General features: G+C 41.9%; 2 protein-coding genes across 2 annotated transcripts; one reads left to right on the top strand and one right to left on the bottom strand.

Moving 5' to 3' along the window:
- Window positions 1–2744: 2744 nt before the first annotated feature.
- LOC108148785 (poly [ADP-ribose] polymerase tankyrase) lies at window positions 2745–12677 on the bottom strand. The gene is given in 7 exon segments (XM_017276000.2): window positions 2745–4335; window positions 4399–4555; window positions 4775–5067; window positions 5134–5291; window positions 5351–7261; window positions 7868–8650; window positions 12031–12677. Coding segments are annotated over 7 exon segments (4653 nt in total). The 5' UTR covers window positions 12227–12677; the 3' UTR covers window positions 2745–3180.
- Window positions 12678–13441: 764 nt separating this feature from the next.
- Window positions 13442–17344, top strand: LOC108148983 (putative uncharacterized protein DDB_G0271606). The gene is made up of 6 exons (XM_017276324.1): window positions 13442–13891; window positions 13951–14046; window positions 14115–14506; window positions 14813–15560; window positions 15617–15927; window positions 15987–17344. The coding sequence occupies exons 2-6, from the start codon at window positions 13975–13977 to the stop codon at window positions 16330–16332; spliced, it is 1869 nt and encodes a 622-aa protein (XP_017131813.1). The 5' UTR covers window positions 13442–13891; window positions 13951–13974; the 3' UTR covers window positions 16333–17344.
- Window positions 17345–17501: the final 157 nt, after the last annotated feature.

The raw sequence follows: 17501 nt of genomic DNA, 5'->3' as shown, positions 1-17501 counted from the left end.
TAAGTTTTCAACCATCTAGGCCATTTATGCTTGACTCTGACCACCCTGAATCATAGGAGGCGTTACTGAGTAGGATGCTGATTGATGATGTGGGATGGAAAACGCAAAACGCACTTTCGCAAAACCCATTGCCAAATGAAGACTGACTAGGCACATCTTCATTTGACCAAACTGGGTGGGGCTTCAGGCCATTTCTATGTGCCATTCCCCTTGTTTCCTCCTTTTTTTTAATAATGCGTCTATATTTCTTAATTAAATTACAGCTCCTCGCTTTTGGGAGTGAGTGTGTGTGCGAGTAATTACAGTGTTTATGTGGCACTCGGACATTCCTGGCTCCTCTTCCCAGCTGGCTGACTAACCTGGCTTATTGATATTGCCAAGGCCCACAGATCGCAGAGGTGAGTGGAGTGTAAAGTGGAGTGGAGTCAACTGAAGTAAAGTGCGTTCGAGATGAGAGTGCAGTGGTACATTAAAACGTCACCTGATGTAGGCCGTGCCCAGTGCTTATTTGTTGCTGTTTGGAAATACAAATTGCACTAGTCCCGGCCTGCAGTGAGTGTCGGAGTCAACGATCTACACGTAGGGAAATTATTATTGAATACTAACTTGTAATTAAAATAAACAAGCTAAAGGTGAATAATAGGAGGTATTCATTTATTTATTTGTATTTAAAATTTATCCCAAGATATCAGCTTTTAAATTAAATAGTATTGCTTTATTTGGTAAGGGTAACTTGCTTATGTTGTTCATAGTTTTTTTTTAGTTTATTTGACGTCACTTAAAGTTCAAAATTAATAATATTGCTATTTTTTATATAAGGACGAGGTTCTTGGACTAGTTTTATAGCCTAAAATGATTAAAGTTGGTTTAAGAGAATTAAATATCGGTCAAATATTTTTATATGCATTACTAGTTTTGACATTTTGTGCCAGATTAATAAAGACCGGTTTTATGGTACGATGAATATGAACAACACAAGTGTTGATATTAACATATTCATCTTTTAGTGGAATGATAAGATATAAAAATATAATATTGTAAAAGGTCTTATTTAGTTTTTGTAATCGGACCATTTACTACATTAAATATATTCAATTTTTAAAAACATAGGCATAAAAATTAAGTTAAAAAGGTAGGTTTTTTTGTCGGGCTAAATTAGAATCAACCCTTAATTATATGCAGACTTAAATATATTCATTTAATATTCTAATCCAAAATGGTAAATATTTTTTGTCCGTGCTTCCTAGCATATACATACGTTAACCAGAAACCATAGCCATGGCCATAATGTGGTGCATTTTGCGTGCTGCTGTCAAAGTCAGCACCGTACCGTCTTCTCATTTTGCCATCTCGTCTGTCTGGCCCTGTAATTATATAATTTAATCAAATTACTTGCATATGTTGCCAAAAAAAGAAGAAAAATAAGAGGAAACGCCGAAAAAACTAAGCCCCGAAAAGAGACGCTCTGAAGCGAAAAGAAAGACTTGAGAAATGGCCAAATGCAGGCCAACATAAGTGGCAACAGAAATAAAAATAAATGCCCACCACATCAGAGCTTCTGGCGGCGGCGGCGGCTGTGGCTCAAAAATGCTTTATAGCCGCCTTTTTGACAGTGAAATGTGCCTGCGTGTGTTGTGTTTGTCTGCAGATTCATCATCATTATTCTTGCGATGCGGTTGCATTTTGAATTTTCAGGGCGACTTGACAGTTGCAAATTGCAAGCTCATCAGCAGACGGTTAAAAGGTAACTGCTACAAACGCAATAATCGTTAGAGAACTGAGGAGCTTTTATTACCATCTATTAGGTTTAACGTTATTTATTTAAGATTTATATAAAAATCCTGTGTTAGAAAGCTTATCATGCATAAAAATATATACGATTTTGATTCTTATATATTTACGCTGATAGATAAACGGGTTTAAATTTAATTGCTAATATATATAGCTGTGCCTTGAAAATTACAAAATTGTTTGTGAAGTAAAAGGAGTTGTTTTACACTCGCAAGCTGTACATTTAAACTTGTTTATCTTTCAATATGTCGGCGGATCTTGAAACAAATTTTAAATGTTTTAGGTTGCCATTAAAGATTGTAAAACCCGAGCGTAAAATAAAAATACTCATACTCTTTATGGTGTGAATTATTAAAAATGTATAAATTTATATTATTTTCTGCATGGTAATCTTTTGATTAGCCTGCCATTAGTGTTCAAAAAACCCGAGGGTTAAACACAAGTACTCATTATACTTTTTTATGGCGTGAAGTATAAAAAGTGTATAAACTTGTATTACTTTAAACACGATGATAATTTAAAAAAATGCATTGCCACTGTCAGCTTAAGAAATAATACATATGTAATACACGTAGTACTTTAATAACATAAGCAGAAGATTTTGTCCATATGTAGATGAACTATAAATAGAACACAGCATATACATACATAGTTATAATCTTTGCTGATAACCTCATGAATTGGTTCAGGCATGTAGAGTCATTATCAGTCGGCACAATTACTTTGAGGAAGGTTCTGTTTGTTGTTTCGAATTGAAGTGTCTCTTAGAAAAAGATTAGTACTCAAGTCAAAGCAATTAAAAAACATTTAACCTTGGGCAGTTTATAGAGTTTGTACGTTTATAGAGAATTAAAACTGATTGTAGTTAAAGTTTTTATTTGTTTTGTTCTAAATTGAAATAGGAACATTACTTACCAACCCGTATTGTATAGTAAATCCAAAAGCAATCATGATTCTTGTTTCATGTATATGTATTTGTATATTTAAATTTAATTGGAGTTTTAATTATTGTTTAAATTAACTAAGCTTAAACACTTAAATAAACGCGCGAGCGTAATGTAATGTAATGTAATGCATTCATCGTCAAAGAACTCTGGTTAAACCTCTTCTAATCGCAATTTTCGTATCGTATTTCGAATAAAATCACTCAAAAACTGTGCTCTGTTACTTTTGATTAACCCATCCCAATCCGATTCGATCCGATTCGATTCGATCCCTTACGTGATATATTATAGAGTTATATAATAAACAACGAGAGATAGAGAGAGAAAGAGACACACAGGACACGACATCTATAGCTAGTAATTGTAATAAAATAGACGGGAGGCCAACGGAGACGAAGAGATCAATAACCACTAGCAGCATGTCGTAGTAGTGCCATTGTCACAGTCACAATTCGTAGGTGATGTTGTTCATGTGATCGCGCGTCTTTCGCGCCTTGAAGGGGGCCGCAAAGTGTTCGTAGGCGTTCTCGGCATTGTACGACGAACAGCGCCGCAGTCGATGGTGTTGCAGGGAGCTGCTGTACGGAGCATGCCCATGTCCAGCACCGTGTCCACCGGCTCCAAAGCAGCGCATGGCGGCGCACAGCAGACTGCACCATCGCCACGACGAGGTGAAGGCGTAAAAGTGATTGCCCTTGCCACCACCACCAACACCAACACCACCACCACCACTAGCGCCTCCTTTCGTCAGCAAATGCTGGCGACTGTGGTGCAAGTAGGGATTGTAGTTCGAGCGGAAACTGCTGCTGTCGCTGCTGTGGCCACTGTCGTCGTCGTTGCCGCTGCTGCTGTCGCTCCGTCGCAATCCCAGCCGAAAGAGATTCCCGTTGTTGTGGGCCGCATTGGCAAAATCCTCAAAGTCCAAATGCGACTCGTACTCAAATTCGCGATCTATGGATACGGCAGGTGTGATGATCATAAATTGACTATACTTTTGTTGGCTGCGATTCGATTGATGTTGCTGCGGCTGCTGCTGCTGATTTTGCAGCTGCTGCTGCTGCTGCTGCTGGTGCTGCTGTTGTCGATGGTGATTGCGCTGCTGGTTGGCCAGTGAATTGAGCAGCGTCTGATTGGTGTCCACCGAGGAGTAGCTATTGCTGTTCGACACCGGCGACATGTCATTGTTGTTATTATTCACATTTCCGCTGCTGCTGCTCGTGCTGTTGTTATTGTTGCTGGTGTGCGTAAAGACGCCAGCGGGCGCTGGTTGGGTGGTGGTCACAGTCGCGGCAGCGGATGCAACCTGCTGGGGCTGATAGTGCTGGTACTGCAACTGCAGCGACGGTTTGGCATGCTTCCGCCTCTTGGCAACTGGAGGAGCTGAGGTCTGCTGTTGTGGCGGTGGCTTCTGTTGTTGTTGTGGTTGCTGCGACTGCTGCTGATGTGGGTGATACTGTTGTGGGTGTGGCTGGTGCAGCGCTGGCGATGTGGTTGTGGGCGTGGAGCCAACAGAGGGCATCCATCATCTCGTATCCTCCGTCCCGCTACTGCTGTCATCGGGCTTCACGATTTGGTACGTTATCAAGTACTCCGGATAAGACTACAAATATAAATCAATATCGTAGAATGTGGAGGATGACAGCTTAACTAAATAAATAGCTACCTGTTCGCCCCGATAGACAACGTATTCGGCAAAGTGCAGGCCACCCGCCGAGGGTCTGCCCACCACCGAGTGGTGTCCTGGCGGAGCGTGAGCCATCTTCATGGCGCTGTACTGCAAGAAGGATTTGCCCAAGGCCACTCGACACAGCAGCAATTGTCTGTTGATGAGAAAAGCAAATGGTTTGTTTAATTTTGATTATAGATTGGTATTCCTTAATTGAAAATTTTAAATTAAAATACTTTTTGTTTTAAATAAATCCTTAGTTTTAATTTCATTCCGTTGGAAATTCGACTTAACTTAAAGCGTTTTTCTCGAAAACAGCTTGAAATGACATAAAAATGAAACCCAATTCATTCTGAAAAAGGTATCCACTCACCTGGGACACACGTAGCAGGACTTGTCCTTGTGCGAGGGACATCCAATGCCGCCGCCAATTCCATAGACATACTGGTTGCTCTTCGAGCTGTGCTCGGCGAAATAAATGCCAGCACCGAACATGCCGCCAATGTAGGCGTGGCGCTCATCGAATCCCCGCTGCACGATGGCGTTGATGAAGGGGCTGCCGTGGAAGAGCATGCGCTCGTTGGACTGAAGGAAGTTCTCCTCGGCGATCTCCTGGCGCCGATGCGCATAGCGCTCCCACAACTTTCGGTTCTGTACTTTTTGCACCTTTTAATATTCAAATAAATAAATATTAAGATGGGTTACTCCTCATCACGTTAAGCATTAACTCACCCGAATGATGTTGTAGCGTGTGAAGTAACCGCCAGCCTGACCATTATCCCGATGCTCACGGATCGTGGCCTGCATCTCCTCCTCGACGGCCACAAACTCCTTGTCGTCCGGCAGCAGATCCACCAGCAAAGTGCACAGATTCACATTGTTACCAATGCCTACGGGGTTTAATAAGTAAAGTTAAAGTTATAGTTGTTAGTTACTATTTAATATTCACCTGTGGTGGACCTTAGCTGCGCAATGCCCTTGAGTATCTTGTGGCGAAAACCGTAGGCGGAGACGCCCACCTGCTTGAGATCGTCGTGGCCCATCTCGGCCAGAATGTCCAGGGTGATTTGCTCGCGTTCGAACAGCTCGATTAGGTGGTGCAGCTGTTGGCTGCTCAGGAAGCCGGACACATTCGTGATGGTCTCCGCATCCGGCAGCAGGTCGTCCGAGGAGGCGCCCTCGGCCCCATTGGCTTCGGCTCCCTGGGCGGGACTAATGCGCGTGCTGCTGGACAGGGGCAGTGGCACAGGAACACTCAGGATCATGGAGGCACCGGTGGGCAGCAGCACCGTTTCCGTGGTCGGCGATAGGATGGCGGATGAGGACGAGGATGATGTGCCTGCACCCGCACTTGCTGCCGCTGCTCCAGCTCCAGCTCCAAGTCCGACAGCATCTGGGGCCGGAGAAGTGCTGGCCAGCGATTGCGTGGAAGCACTCAACGCCTGCTGGCTCAACGAGGTGGCCATCGCATCCTGCAGCAGGCATTTGACATCATCCGCCGTGGCCAGCTCGATGGGCGTCTGTCCCTCCTGGTTCTTCATGTAGGCATCCGCGCCGTGGGCCAGCAGCAGCGAGCACAGCTGGGTGCGTCCCTTTTGGGCCGCCTCGTGCAGCGGCGTGAATCCCCACTTGTCGGTGGCATTCACCACCGTCTTGTGCTTGATCAGCAGTGCGGCAATATCCAAGTGGCCATAGCTGCTCGCATTGTGCAGGGGTATAAGTCCGCCCTTGTCCTGCGCATTGACATCCGCTCCGTTCTCCAGCAGATACTCGGCACACTCAAAGTTATTGTATCCCGCCGCCAGGTGCAACGGTGTGGAGTTCCTGCCCTGTGCATCCCGGCAATTGATCGACTCTGCGGTAACCAATCGCTGAACCCGTGCCAAATTGCCCTTCTTCGCTGCATCCAGTAGGGCCGATGGTCCCCGCAACAGCTCAGCCACATCGTGATCCGACTCCTTGACCAAATCCGCCGGCGTGGCTCCGTCCCGGTTCTTTTTCATGGGATCAGCGCCGTGCTTGAGTAGCAGTTTGCAAATATCGTACTTTCCCTTGGCGGCTGCTTCATGCAGCGGTGTAAACTTCCACAAATCGGACACATTCACATTGGCTCCGTGCTTGACCAGCAGTTCGGTCACTTCGTAATGCCCGTACGAGCAGGCATTGTGCAGTGGCACCAGTCCGCCCTTATCGGCCGCATAAACCTCGGCGCCGTGCTCCAATAGAAACTGAACCACTGGCACGCGATTGAAACCGGCTGCAAAGTGCAAGGGTGTGGAATGTCGGCCATCCAGGTCGCGGCAATTGACCGCGATGGGATTGTTGAGCACTATGCGACGCACAGTGTCCAGATCTCCGGCCTTGGCGGCCTCCAGCAAATGGGTCTCGCTGTCCGGCGGATTCTTGAGCAGCTTCAGCACATTGTCCGAGGCCAATTGCGCGGCGGTCAAGCCCTCCAGCGAAACGATGTTCGTATCGGCGGCGTAGGAGAGCAGCAGGCGAACGGCCTGCTCGTCACGGGCACACCGATGCAGTGGCGTCTGGCCCAGACTGTCCAGCGCATTCACCTTGGCGCCCTGCTTCAGCAGCACCTCCATGGCATCGTAGTGGAGCAGCTCGGCGGCCAGGTGGAGGGGCGTCAGGAACGCCTTGTTCTTCTCGTTCAGCAGCGATCCCTTTCTGGTCAGCAGCTCTATCAGCTGCTTGCGCTTGCCATCCGGACACACAACGGCCAGGTGGAGCGGTGTGTCCCCCGTGTACGGATGCACAAAGTTCACAATCTCGGCGCAGACCAGCTTCTTGGCACGCGACACGTCGCACTTTCGACAGGCGTCCAGCAGACAGTGGCCCTTGTACTCAACTGGAAAAGAAAAGAATCGTGTTAGATTAAACAATGTTTTATAATGACATGGAACTGGTATCAAATAGATCTTGCTTGGTCACAAAATTAATTAATTCAACTTATGTTTCTTGTTATGCTCTTATTAAATTATATTATCACCTAATGTCTTGGACTTCATGATAATGTTTTATAATTTTATCCTTTAAGCTCTATAGATTGTAAAAAGATCTCTTACAAATAAACCAGATATTTTAATGTCATGGAAGTTGTATACCTAGAACTAGTTTCTAATGCATATGTACGAATGTAAAAGGAGGTTTCAGCTTATCTTGAAATCATAGATCAAATAACGGACTTTATATATATAGATTAAATAAAATAACCGATTTATTTAATCTACCGGCTTCTAAATCTTATGTTTTTTAAAGCAATTAATTAATTAAATTAAATTAATTTAAAGCAATTGTGAGTTATGAGTATTATATGCAAGTTTAAAAGTACCCTTCACCGAAAAAGTTTCTTTTATCTAATTAACTTATACATGCAGTTATAAAACAATGATGACATTGTGATCACTGATCAGTCTCCCAATTGTGGTCAGTCTCAACGACTACGACTACTCACAGGCAATCCGTTCTCTGAGCTCCCTGGTGGGCGCCGCATCGATGGCCGACTTGCTGTGGCAGTTGAGGAGGGTGGGATCTGCGCCGCGGCTGAGCAGCAGGCTGCAGACCTCGACGCGGCTCTTGGAGGCGGCCTCGTGGAGCGGCGTGAAGGCCCACAGGTCGTTGGCGTTCACATTGGCGCCGGCCTGGATGAGCAGCTTGGTCACATCGAAGTGGCCGTAGGAGCAGGCGTTGTGCAGCGGCACCAGACCGCCCTTATCCTTGGCATGCACATCCGCCCCGTTGGCCAGCAAGATCTCGACGATGCCGATGCGATTGTAGCCAGCTGCCAGATGCAGCGGTGTGGAGCGTCGTCCATCGCTGGCATGACAGTTCACATTGAGGGGCGTGAGCAGGGCCAGCAGACGATCCTCAGCTCCGGAGCGAGCAGCCTCCAGTAGCTCATCCTTGCGGTATTCACCGGTCAGGACGGGCCGCGTGGCCTCGTCCGCCAGCTCCAGCGGTGTCTTCTGCTCCGAGTTGCGAATCGTGTGGTTTGCCCCATGCTGCAACAGGGCCAGGCACACATCCACCTTGCCCTTGCTGGCCGCCTCGTGCAGCGGCGTGTAGTTCCAGTTGTCGGTGGTGTTCGGACTGGCCCCAGCCTTCAGCAGCAATCGCACCACCTCGGCGTGGCCAAAGGAGCAGCAGTTGTGCAGCGGATGCAGGCCGCCCTCGTCGCAGGCCTGGATGGAGGCGCCGCTGTTCAGCAGGAATTCCACCACTTCCCGGCGTCCATAACCTGGTTAAATGTACAAAAAAAAATCAAAGAATAGAGTGTCAATTTTGGATCTGCTGTGTGTTTAAGTCGATGGCAAGCCCTAGAAATGAAATGGGAAGGTCTTGCTTTAGGGTTTTCTTTCTTGGGGTTTTTCCAACCTTGCCCATGGCATTTGAAAGCGTAAATCAAGAAGACAAATAAGACAAGGCAAAGATTGAACTTCCGTATAATGTATTGAGTGTTTTGAAAAAAGGTGTTTTGAATATAGTAAGTTTTACCAGCCTTTGATCAGCGTTTTATTGATTTTAACATCTAATTATTGAATATAAATTTTTGAAAGAGAAACTATAGAGGTCATCCCTAACTAGCTTTTTTTATATATATTTATTTAAGGCCAAATTTAAAGTTTTTTGTATAATTAAAAGCAATAAGAAAAGTCATTACTAACAAATACTTCTCAATTTATGTTTCCTGAGACAAATATAAATTATGAATTTAATCTGGTTTTATTTTCCGTTAAACAAAGTAAGATAACAAAATAAATAATTAAAACTAAAATTTCAAGTTACAATTAAACAGAAAAGAATGCTTTTGAAGCTCAGTAATCGAATTTAAAATTCTGCAAATATAACGGAAAGACAGACACCGCAATGATTTTAAAAATAAATAAGTAATCGCCTTATAGACCATACAAAAAATGACACCAATAAATATTTACGTGAGCCAACGGATCCCGCTACTTATCAACGAAATTTCGAAAACTCTTGCACTATCATGCGGAAATTGTCTAAAGCAAAAATCTGATTCATCTTCATTTGGCACCGGAATTAGTCACACAACCGATTATCAAACATAAATGTTTATTGTTGTGTTTATAGCCAAGTTTATAATAAACTGCAAAGGAGAACCGAAGCAAATTACAAATCTGGGCAAACAAAAGCTTGTGCCACCCACCAAAATGTGGTTTGCGAAACATTTGCGCCGTTCACTTTTCTGTTGGCACAACAATTACGAAAGTTTTGCATTAAAAATTAATAGAATGGAAAACTTAATTCCAACTGTTGCACCTTGGAGCTGGGAAACATAAAAGCGATCCTTGAGTGGATAGTGTATGTATAAGTAACTTGATTTGCAAGTACTTATCCGAAGGTTAATTTGCTAACTTTTTTGGGCAGCGATAATAAAAGTAAGTTTTAAGTATCTCAAATGTGGCCAAGATATGGAGGTCTCTTCGAGTTTATCGACTATATACACATACACACCCCGAAAAGATAACGAAAAGATAATGTCAAAAAAACTGATTGTCCAAAAGTAGCGAAATAAAACGATTGAGTTTTATTATGTGTCACGATTGCGCGGAAAGGCAGGAAGAAACGTAAACGTGAGCTTCGATTTTGTTTCCTCCGCAACAGGTATTGACAACATTTCGAATACTTCAAAATTTCATGCATTCAACAAGGTGAAAACAAGCCACAAATAAAAAATACTTAAACTAAAACGACACCAGACAATAAACACAAGACAGCCCCCTTGAAAATCTCACTTTTTGTTCACAGAACGTGACAAAAAGACAGACCAACAAAATAATAATGGAAAACCAGTTTATAGAAAGAAAGACCAAGACCCGCCGAATGAATCATAGAGCCGTAGATAATAAAAAAGTGCTCAAGTTAAAAAGAAGTCACAAATGGCCAAAAGGCGAAATTTATATGCAAGGGGCGTCGAGTGAAACGGTTAAAAAAGCTTTTTTTTTGGGGGTCGACTTTTAGGAGGGGGGAAAGCCGCCTTTTTATGTGATGCTATATGTGCTGTGCTGCCGACTGAACTGACAAAATATAGTAAATCGCAATGCATGAAATGCTAACTAGGCCAAAGTCACAACAAAAGAAACGAAAATATTGAGCCAAAGACGTCAGTAGGAAGGCGCATGCAACGCAGCAGCCACAGTCACAGTCACAGCCACAACAAGTCGCTCCCAACCACCCACTGCCCCGCCTTCCGCCCATATCACACTGTGTCCTTTACAAAATACGCACAGTCCAAATAACAATTATAAAAGGTCAGACAATGGCTAAAATATGTAATTGTTTTGGGATAGAATAGGATATTTGGATAGGCTATCAATTTCGATGTAAGGAATGTTTTTGGAGTTAATCTTGTTGAAATTATTATTTGGTTAAATAACAGAATCTATAAAGTTTATTTGTTTGAACACTTTAATTGAACATTTATAAAACTACATTTAAAGTAACTTGAGTTCAGAAGTTTCCCCATTTTGTCTTTGGGATGTACATATAAAACAATAAATGCATAAACCAAATTTTGTACTGGTTTTTTATAGACACTTTGAGGATTAATTTTGTTTAACATTTTTTATTTTCAGTGCCTTACCAGAGAAAGCAATGCAGTAAGATAGCGAATTCATTTTCTCAACCGCAGTTTTATGTTTATATTTTTTGAGAATAGAAAATGGATGCAGCAGGGTAAGGGCGGTTCCGGAAACAAGTTAAACAAATAAAACATACAGAATGTATGAATAATTTTTTGAAATACAAAATGTTAAAGTGCAGCACACACACACCCGAAGCAGACAAAAAAGGGGTATGCCGGAAACAAGTTATGATAAGTATTTTTGAAAACATTTTCATTACTGTGCCTAACCATAGAAAGCAATTCAGTAAAACAGCTAAACTGAGAGCGAGTGCTACTATCTCAACCGCAGGTGTATGAATATTTTTTTAAAATAGAAAAAGCATGCAGGAGGGAATTGGGGGTTTCCGGAAACAAGCCAAACATATAGAACACATACGAAATGTATGATTATTATTTGAAAACATTTTTCTTTTCAGTGCCTAACCTGAGCAAATAGCTAATTATCTTGGTTCTTAGCAGCGAAATGGGGGATCCAGAAACAAGTAAAATATGTAGAACACATATAAAACATATGATTGTTTAAAAACATTTTGTTTTTATTTTTTGCAGTGCCTTGCCAGAGAAAGCAAGCGAATAATAGCTAATTACCTTGGCTATCAATGCTATTAGCTCAACCGCAGGTGTATGAATATCTTTGGAAAATAGAAAATGCATGCAGCAACGAAATGGGGGGTTCCGGAAACAAGCCAAACATATAGAACACATACAGAACGCGGGCGGTGGTAGGGGCAACATGGAAACTAGGTCAACTCTCGACGCCATTGGAGCAGGCGAGTGTCCGACCGAGAGCGACGACAATGACGCCCGTCACACCCAGGCGCAACTAGCTCAAGGCCAAATCCGCATTGCAGCGGAGGGGTTGGGATTGGTCGGTGGGTGGTGAGTCCTTCAACCTTTCAGAAGGGGGTGGGTCCCTATTTAGCCCGTCCTTGGGCATGAGATACAAGTATATCATCATCGCTACTTACCCGCTGCGAAATGCAGTGGCGTGGACTTGCGTCCCGCCGTATCCCTGGCATTTACGGTCTGCGGCGTTATTAGCTTCTTCACCTTGGCGATCTCGCCCGTTTTGCAAGCCTCGAAGAGCTCCCTCAACGGATCGTTGGCCATGACCGCATCGAGATTAACGCTCAAAATGGCCCGACTTCGACTGTTGTTGGCCATTGTTGTGGTTGCTTTTTTTGTGTTTTTTACGCTTTGGCACACACGCCCCAAAAAAAGCGCAGATTCAGTGGGTTGCTGTTGCTATTGCTCGCGCTCCAGTCCTAACCAATCCTCCGGGTGCTTTTCGCTCCCTGTTCAGCCCGCATCCTGTGTGTCCAGGTGCCGCAGGAGCAACAATTTGCCAATTGGCTGCCACGCGACCAGCCCTCGGTTTTCGCTTAATATTTAATGCACACAAAATTGCAGGCCCCCAAAATCAATAGGATTTCTTTGCTCCGTCACACTGTTCGATTGTAATGATTTCGCGAGATTGTTTCGACTTCGAATTAAACTTAATTTTAAGCTGGGACTAACTCCCTGTTATTTGGCCTCCAAAAGCACTGGACACGGGCGATTATTTTACAATTATTTCACTACTCCGCGAAACGAAATCTTGCATTGTTTTGTGACGGAATCAGAGTGACCGTGCGCGAGGTTGGCTAATATTCCATGGCTATGCGCTGCAGTGTGACCGTAGGAAAATAAAAATACTAGAAAGTAGTCAAGATAATTAAGCTTTTGGCTTTATATTAAAATTTTTTATAATAATTAAACAAGAGACTTTTAAAAGACTTGTACCAACACTAATTAAATCAGTTTGACAAATAACTATTAAACTTCCTAAATATATTAAACTATTTTCGTACCATTATCACAAAAGAATAAATATATGCATAACTGCTACTCAGTTTTTTTTGTAAACCAAACTTATTTATTTATTTTATTAAGTTATTTAAGTCGATTGGTATTACAAACTAAGACAATAACGATTACCAAATATAATAAAAATACGAAATCATAAGATTTTTTAATTGACATTAAAATTATAAAACTCCTTTTGCTTTTATTTATAAAAAAAACCAATATGAATATTAAACCCTTTCATAAAACCAGCAAAAAACAATAATATTTTGTAAAATAACATATAATTAATTTTGTATGGATCCTCCAAAACTAAAATTTTAGTAACAAAATTATTTATCTTTATTGTTTTTATTTTTATAAATTTAAAACACTTTAATTTCAGTTCTTGAAACTGCTTAAGATATTTTTAATTAGATAAAATCAAATAGGATTTATTTTTTAAATACATACAATTTCCCAATTAGCAATGTTATCGATAACACATGAGGCCACCTGTTTGACCACCCCTGGTCTGGTGGTGTTTCTATCGATTTTGGCATCGAGTACAAGTGCATGCCAACAACAATGTTTATTTTTTGCTTTTATTCGTTGGAAATTCCGTAAAAACGATAAAATATTGTGTTTTTTAACAAGATAAGATATATATTTACATGAGTTTAGTGAAGTGAATTACAACGAAGTTCCAGCGTCGGAAGCATAGAAACAAAAAAATCTGAAATCAAAAAGTGAATCAGAATTTTTCCAGCACACACACACAGACGCACGCCCAGCATACACACAAACACAATTCGGAGTTATTGTTGTTGTAAATAAGTGCAAGTGAAGAAGAAGCAGAAGCAGCGATCGGAAAATTAAGTAAAATCTAGCAGAGAGTGCAGCTAACACGCTTCGCTGGCTGCGCGACAGCAGAACGCCAGTCAAGCGCCAAAAACCATTAGCGTAGAGCCCCATTTCCATTTCCAGCTGGAGCGGCACAAGAAAGTAATTTTCTGGTAGCAGAAAAAACACCAAGAAACGGAAATAATTGGTCGATTTTTTAGAAAGACCAAAGATAATTAGCCGGAATGGAGCTGAAAGTTTGGGTCGAGGGCATTCAGCGAATTGTTTGCGGCGTTACAGTGAACACCACATGTCAGGTATTTTTTTTGCCATGCCCTATATATTATTGATTTTTCCTCTAATTATCCTTTTTTGAACAACGCAGGATGTGGTCTTCGCATTGGCCCATGCCACCGGAAAAGTGGGAAGATTCACTTTGATCGAAAGGTGGCGTAATAATGAACGCCATTTGGCCCCCAATGAGAATCCCATGAAGCTGCTATTAAAATGGGGCGAGTATGCAAATGATGTGCAGTTTATATTACAACGATCCGAGAACAAAACGCACCAGCAACAACAGCAACAACAACAGCAGCAGCAGCAGCAACAACAAGCCAACAATAACAACCACAATAACTATGCTGTGATGACAACGAAAAAGCCGCTGGGCCCAAACAATAATAATAATAATAGCAACAAGCCAGCGCCCACATTGCTGAAGCAAAAATCGAACGTCGAACTCAGCTACCGCACTAAGGAATTAAAAAAGAGTTTTGGGTGTGTGCTGTTCTACTAACTCACATAACTAACTTTAATTGATAACATTCAAATCTTTTATATTAGTAAGCTTAAGACTAAAAGTCCTAGATCTTTTTTTTTTTTTTACCACAATTTTGTAATCTTGTGTAGTTTCTTTTCAAACCTTTGTTTATGTAAGTTAACTCTAATCTTTAATCCTGTATAGTTTCTTTTCACTTTTTTTTTAGTTAATTGGTCCATAATTGATATAGATTAAGCTATATGAACCATAATCTGTATTGTGTTTGTTTAGCTAACTTAAAAATTATTTTAAAATATTTTCAGGGGCTACGATGCCAAGCAGTTTGATAACATTGGGATTGTAAAAGGGATTCCTCAGCAGCAGCAACAACAGCAACAGTTGCAGTCGCAATCTCCGATTTCAGGGGCTATGGTGCTACCACCAATGGTTCCACAGGAGCAGCTGCCACCGCAGGACAACAACAATGTGGTGGCACCGCTGGTGCCAAAACATGAGAAATCTCTGTCGAATCCTTTAGACATGAGCAGCACGGGCACAGGCACTCCACCGACCACAGCAAATGGCTACAACGACTTTTACAACAATAACAGCAGCAGTAATCAGCATATCTACAGCCAGCTGAGCAAATCCAGCAATGAACTGCGACGCTCTAGCCCCAACGAGATTTACTACAATAACAATAATAATAATATCAATAACAACAATAACTCACCGGAGCTGTATAAGCAAACACCGACGATTTCCGCAAATGGGGCCTTAGTGCCGCCACCATATCGCGATCCTCCGCCACCAAGGAACAGTCCCATGTGCCAGGGTCAACGTTTGGCCAGCAGCAATGCTGACACCATGTCCAATGCCTCCTCCTCGACGAATCCATTCCTCAGTGACTACGATCAGCACAGCAACCATAATAACAATAGCATTAATAATAATAGCCAGGCCATGGAGGAGGGCGAGACCATGTTCCAGGCCACGCAATACAACGATCTGCTGCAGCTCATCAAGTTTCAGCGGGAGAAGATCACAGCCCAGCAAATGGAATTGCAAAAGGTATGAGAATATTTACCAATCCATATTATGATTTAAACACTTCGTATATTCTATAGTTCGACACGGAAATAGTATATTTAGAAAGTAAGGAACGCGATCACGCCCACGAACTGGAGGCAATTTCGCGTGAGATCTCCAAAGCAGATCAAATCTTTCGGCAAGGCAGCGAGCAACTGCAGACTCTGCAGTATGTGGAGGAGGAGAACGAACTGGTCAAGCAACAGGAGAAAACCCTCAAGTCGGAGATTGCTCTGCTCCGCTCCAAGTTGGCCAATTGCGAGACTGAGCTGCTGCAGTGCAAGAACAAAATGCGTCTGCTGATGGACGATATTGAGCTGGAGCAACAGCAGCAGCAGCAGACCAATAGGTGGGTCAACATATGCATATCTTTATTTTACATAGTTTATTTAATGCTTTAATGCTTAGGCAAACCATGGAACGTGACTTCTTAATGGAAATGGAACGGATACAGAGCGAAATTGATCAGGCTTTGCACAATACTGACACTTCGAACAAGACAGCAGATACTTTAAAGAAGGAGTTGCTGATGATTGAGCACGCCATTGCCGATAAGAAGCGTCAGGTGGAGCAGTTGGTCAACGAGATGAAGGAGGTGAACTTGCAAAGTCTGACAGTGACCACCACGGAGGAGATCAAGCATTTGCTGGAGGGACCCAACAAGCAGGGCAGCAGTCGTCGGATTATCGGGTCACCCAGGCAACTGGAAACTGCTGTCCCGACCAGTAAAAATCCTCACGGCGTCTGGGTTTAAGACACACAGGCATCGAAGCTATTTTTCTAAACATATTCCTCCTCCTCCAACAAAAATGATGTTTTTGGGAACAAAATTGAAGAACATATCTTGAATGCATAATGGAGTTGACACACAACGGATTCCAATATGAATATCACAATTTTACACAATGTTCTACACAAATTTACAATGATCAACGTGCTTGATTACTGTTTAAGTATGCCTGCATTCCGCACACACACTTTATGGATCTCTCAACGCAATGATAAATGTTACAAATTGGTAATCACAGCCCACTTGCATATGTCTCAACATTCTGCACTGTACTCCGTATTTTAATGTACAAACGGAGTCCATGTCCCTAATTTTAATTTTGTGTGCTATACTTCTGTTTAACTTTTGTTGCTAGTCTACGTGTTAACAAAAACCTATTCCAATCTCTACAATTCGCCATTAGTTGTTAATTTAACAATGAACCTTAATTGTTGCAATAATTCGAATGTAATGACACTTGAAACGCCTTTTTACCATTTAAGTAGTGCACTTAGTGATTTGTCTCCCACAGAATGATTCTATATAGAATTCACAGTTCGAATTACACAAAACTTATTGTACTTAGCAATTAGCGCAGCTTTAACAAAAAATTACAAATTAGCAATGCTTTGTTGAAAAGTTTCACTTCTAAAGTGCTTAGCCTTAGCCACCGGATATCGAAACACAAGACCGAAGCATTAATAATTGCAAAAGTGTCGCACATTAGAATTTGATGCTTACTTTGTAGGATTTAAGGCAAACAACTAAAAGACAACTCTTAAGTCGTTTCTGTGTATTATGTTTTTAATTAGCATTATTTAATATTTACACAAACTGATAGTTAAACAACAAAAACACCAACCGAAATGCAATTTATTAAATAATATACAGTACTATTAACTTTAAACTAAAAAGGTTTTAGAACAAATTCTAATTTCATTATATCTAATTAGCTAATAAACACATTTTTATGATTCTTTCTTTAAAACTCGAAAAAGATGTTTCGTACTTACTGTTGGGGTATTGGAAATACAGCCTAATAAGTATAAATATTAAAAAATAGTTGGAAATTTTAAAATTCATAATACTGATATATGAGCACATGAATTCAGTCATCTCTTGAAAGCATTAATTTCGATTTTCAGAAATCAGTG

This window comes from Drosophila elegans, unplaced genomic scaffold (genome assembly GCF_018152505.1).
Source record: "Drosophila elegans isolate 14027-0461.03 unplaced genomic scaffold, ASM1815250v1 contig_476, whole genome shotgun sequence".
NCBI classification, from domain to species: domain Eukaryota; kingdom Metazoa; phylum Arthropoda; class Insecta; order Diptera; family Drosophilidae; genus Drosophila; species Drosophila elegans.
This window is presented reverse-complemented; position numbering and strand designations above follow the sequence as displayed.

Excerpts from the sequence above, each read along its gene's own strand:
- LOC108148983 (XM_017276324.1), top strand. The coding sequence starts at position 13,975 with ATGGAGCTGAAAGTTTGGGTCGAGGGCATTCAGCGAATTGTTTGCGGC. Across the intron at positions 15,561-15,616 it reads AGCAAATGGAATTGCAAAAG|TTCGACACGGAAATAGTATA; the intron begins GTATGAGAATAT and ends TATATTCTATAG. Across the intron at positions 15,928-15,986 it reads CAGCAGCAGCAGACCAATAG|GCAAACCATGGAACGTGACT; the intron begins GTGGGTCAACAT and ends TTTAATGCTTAG.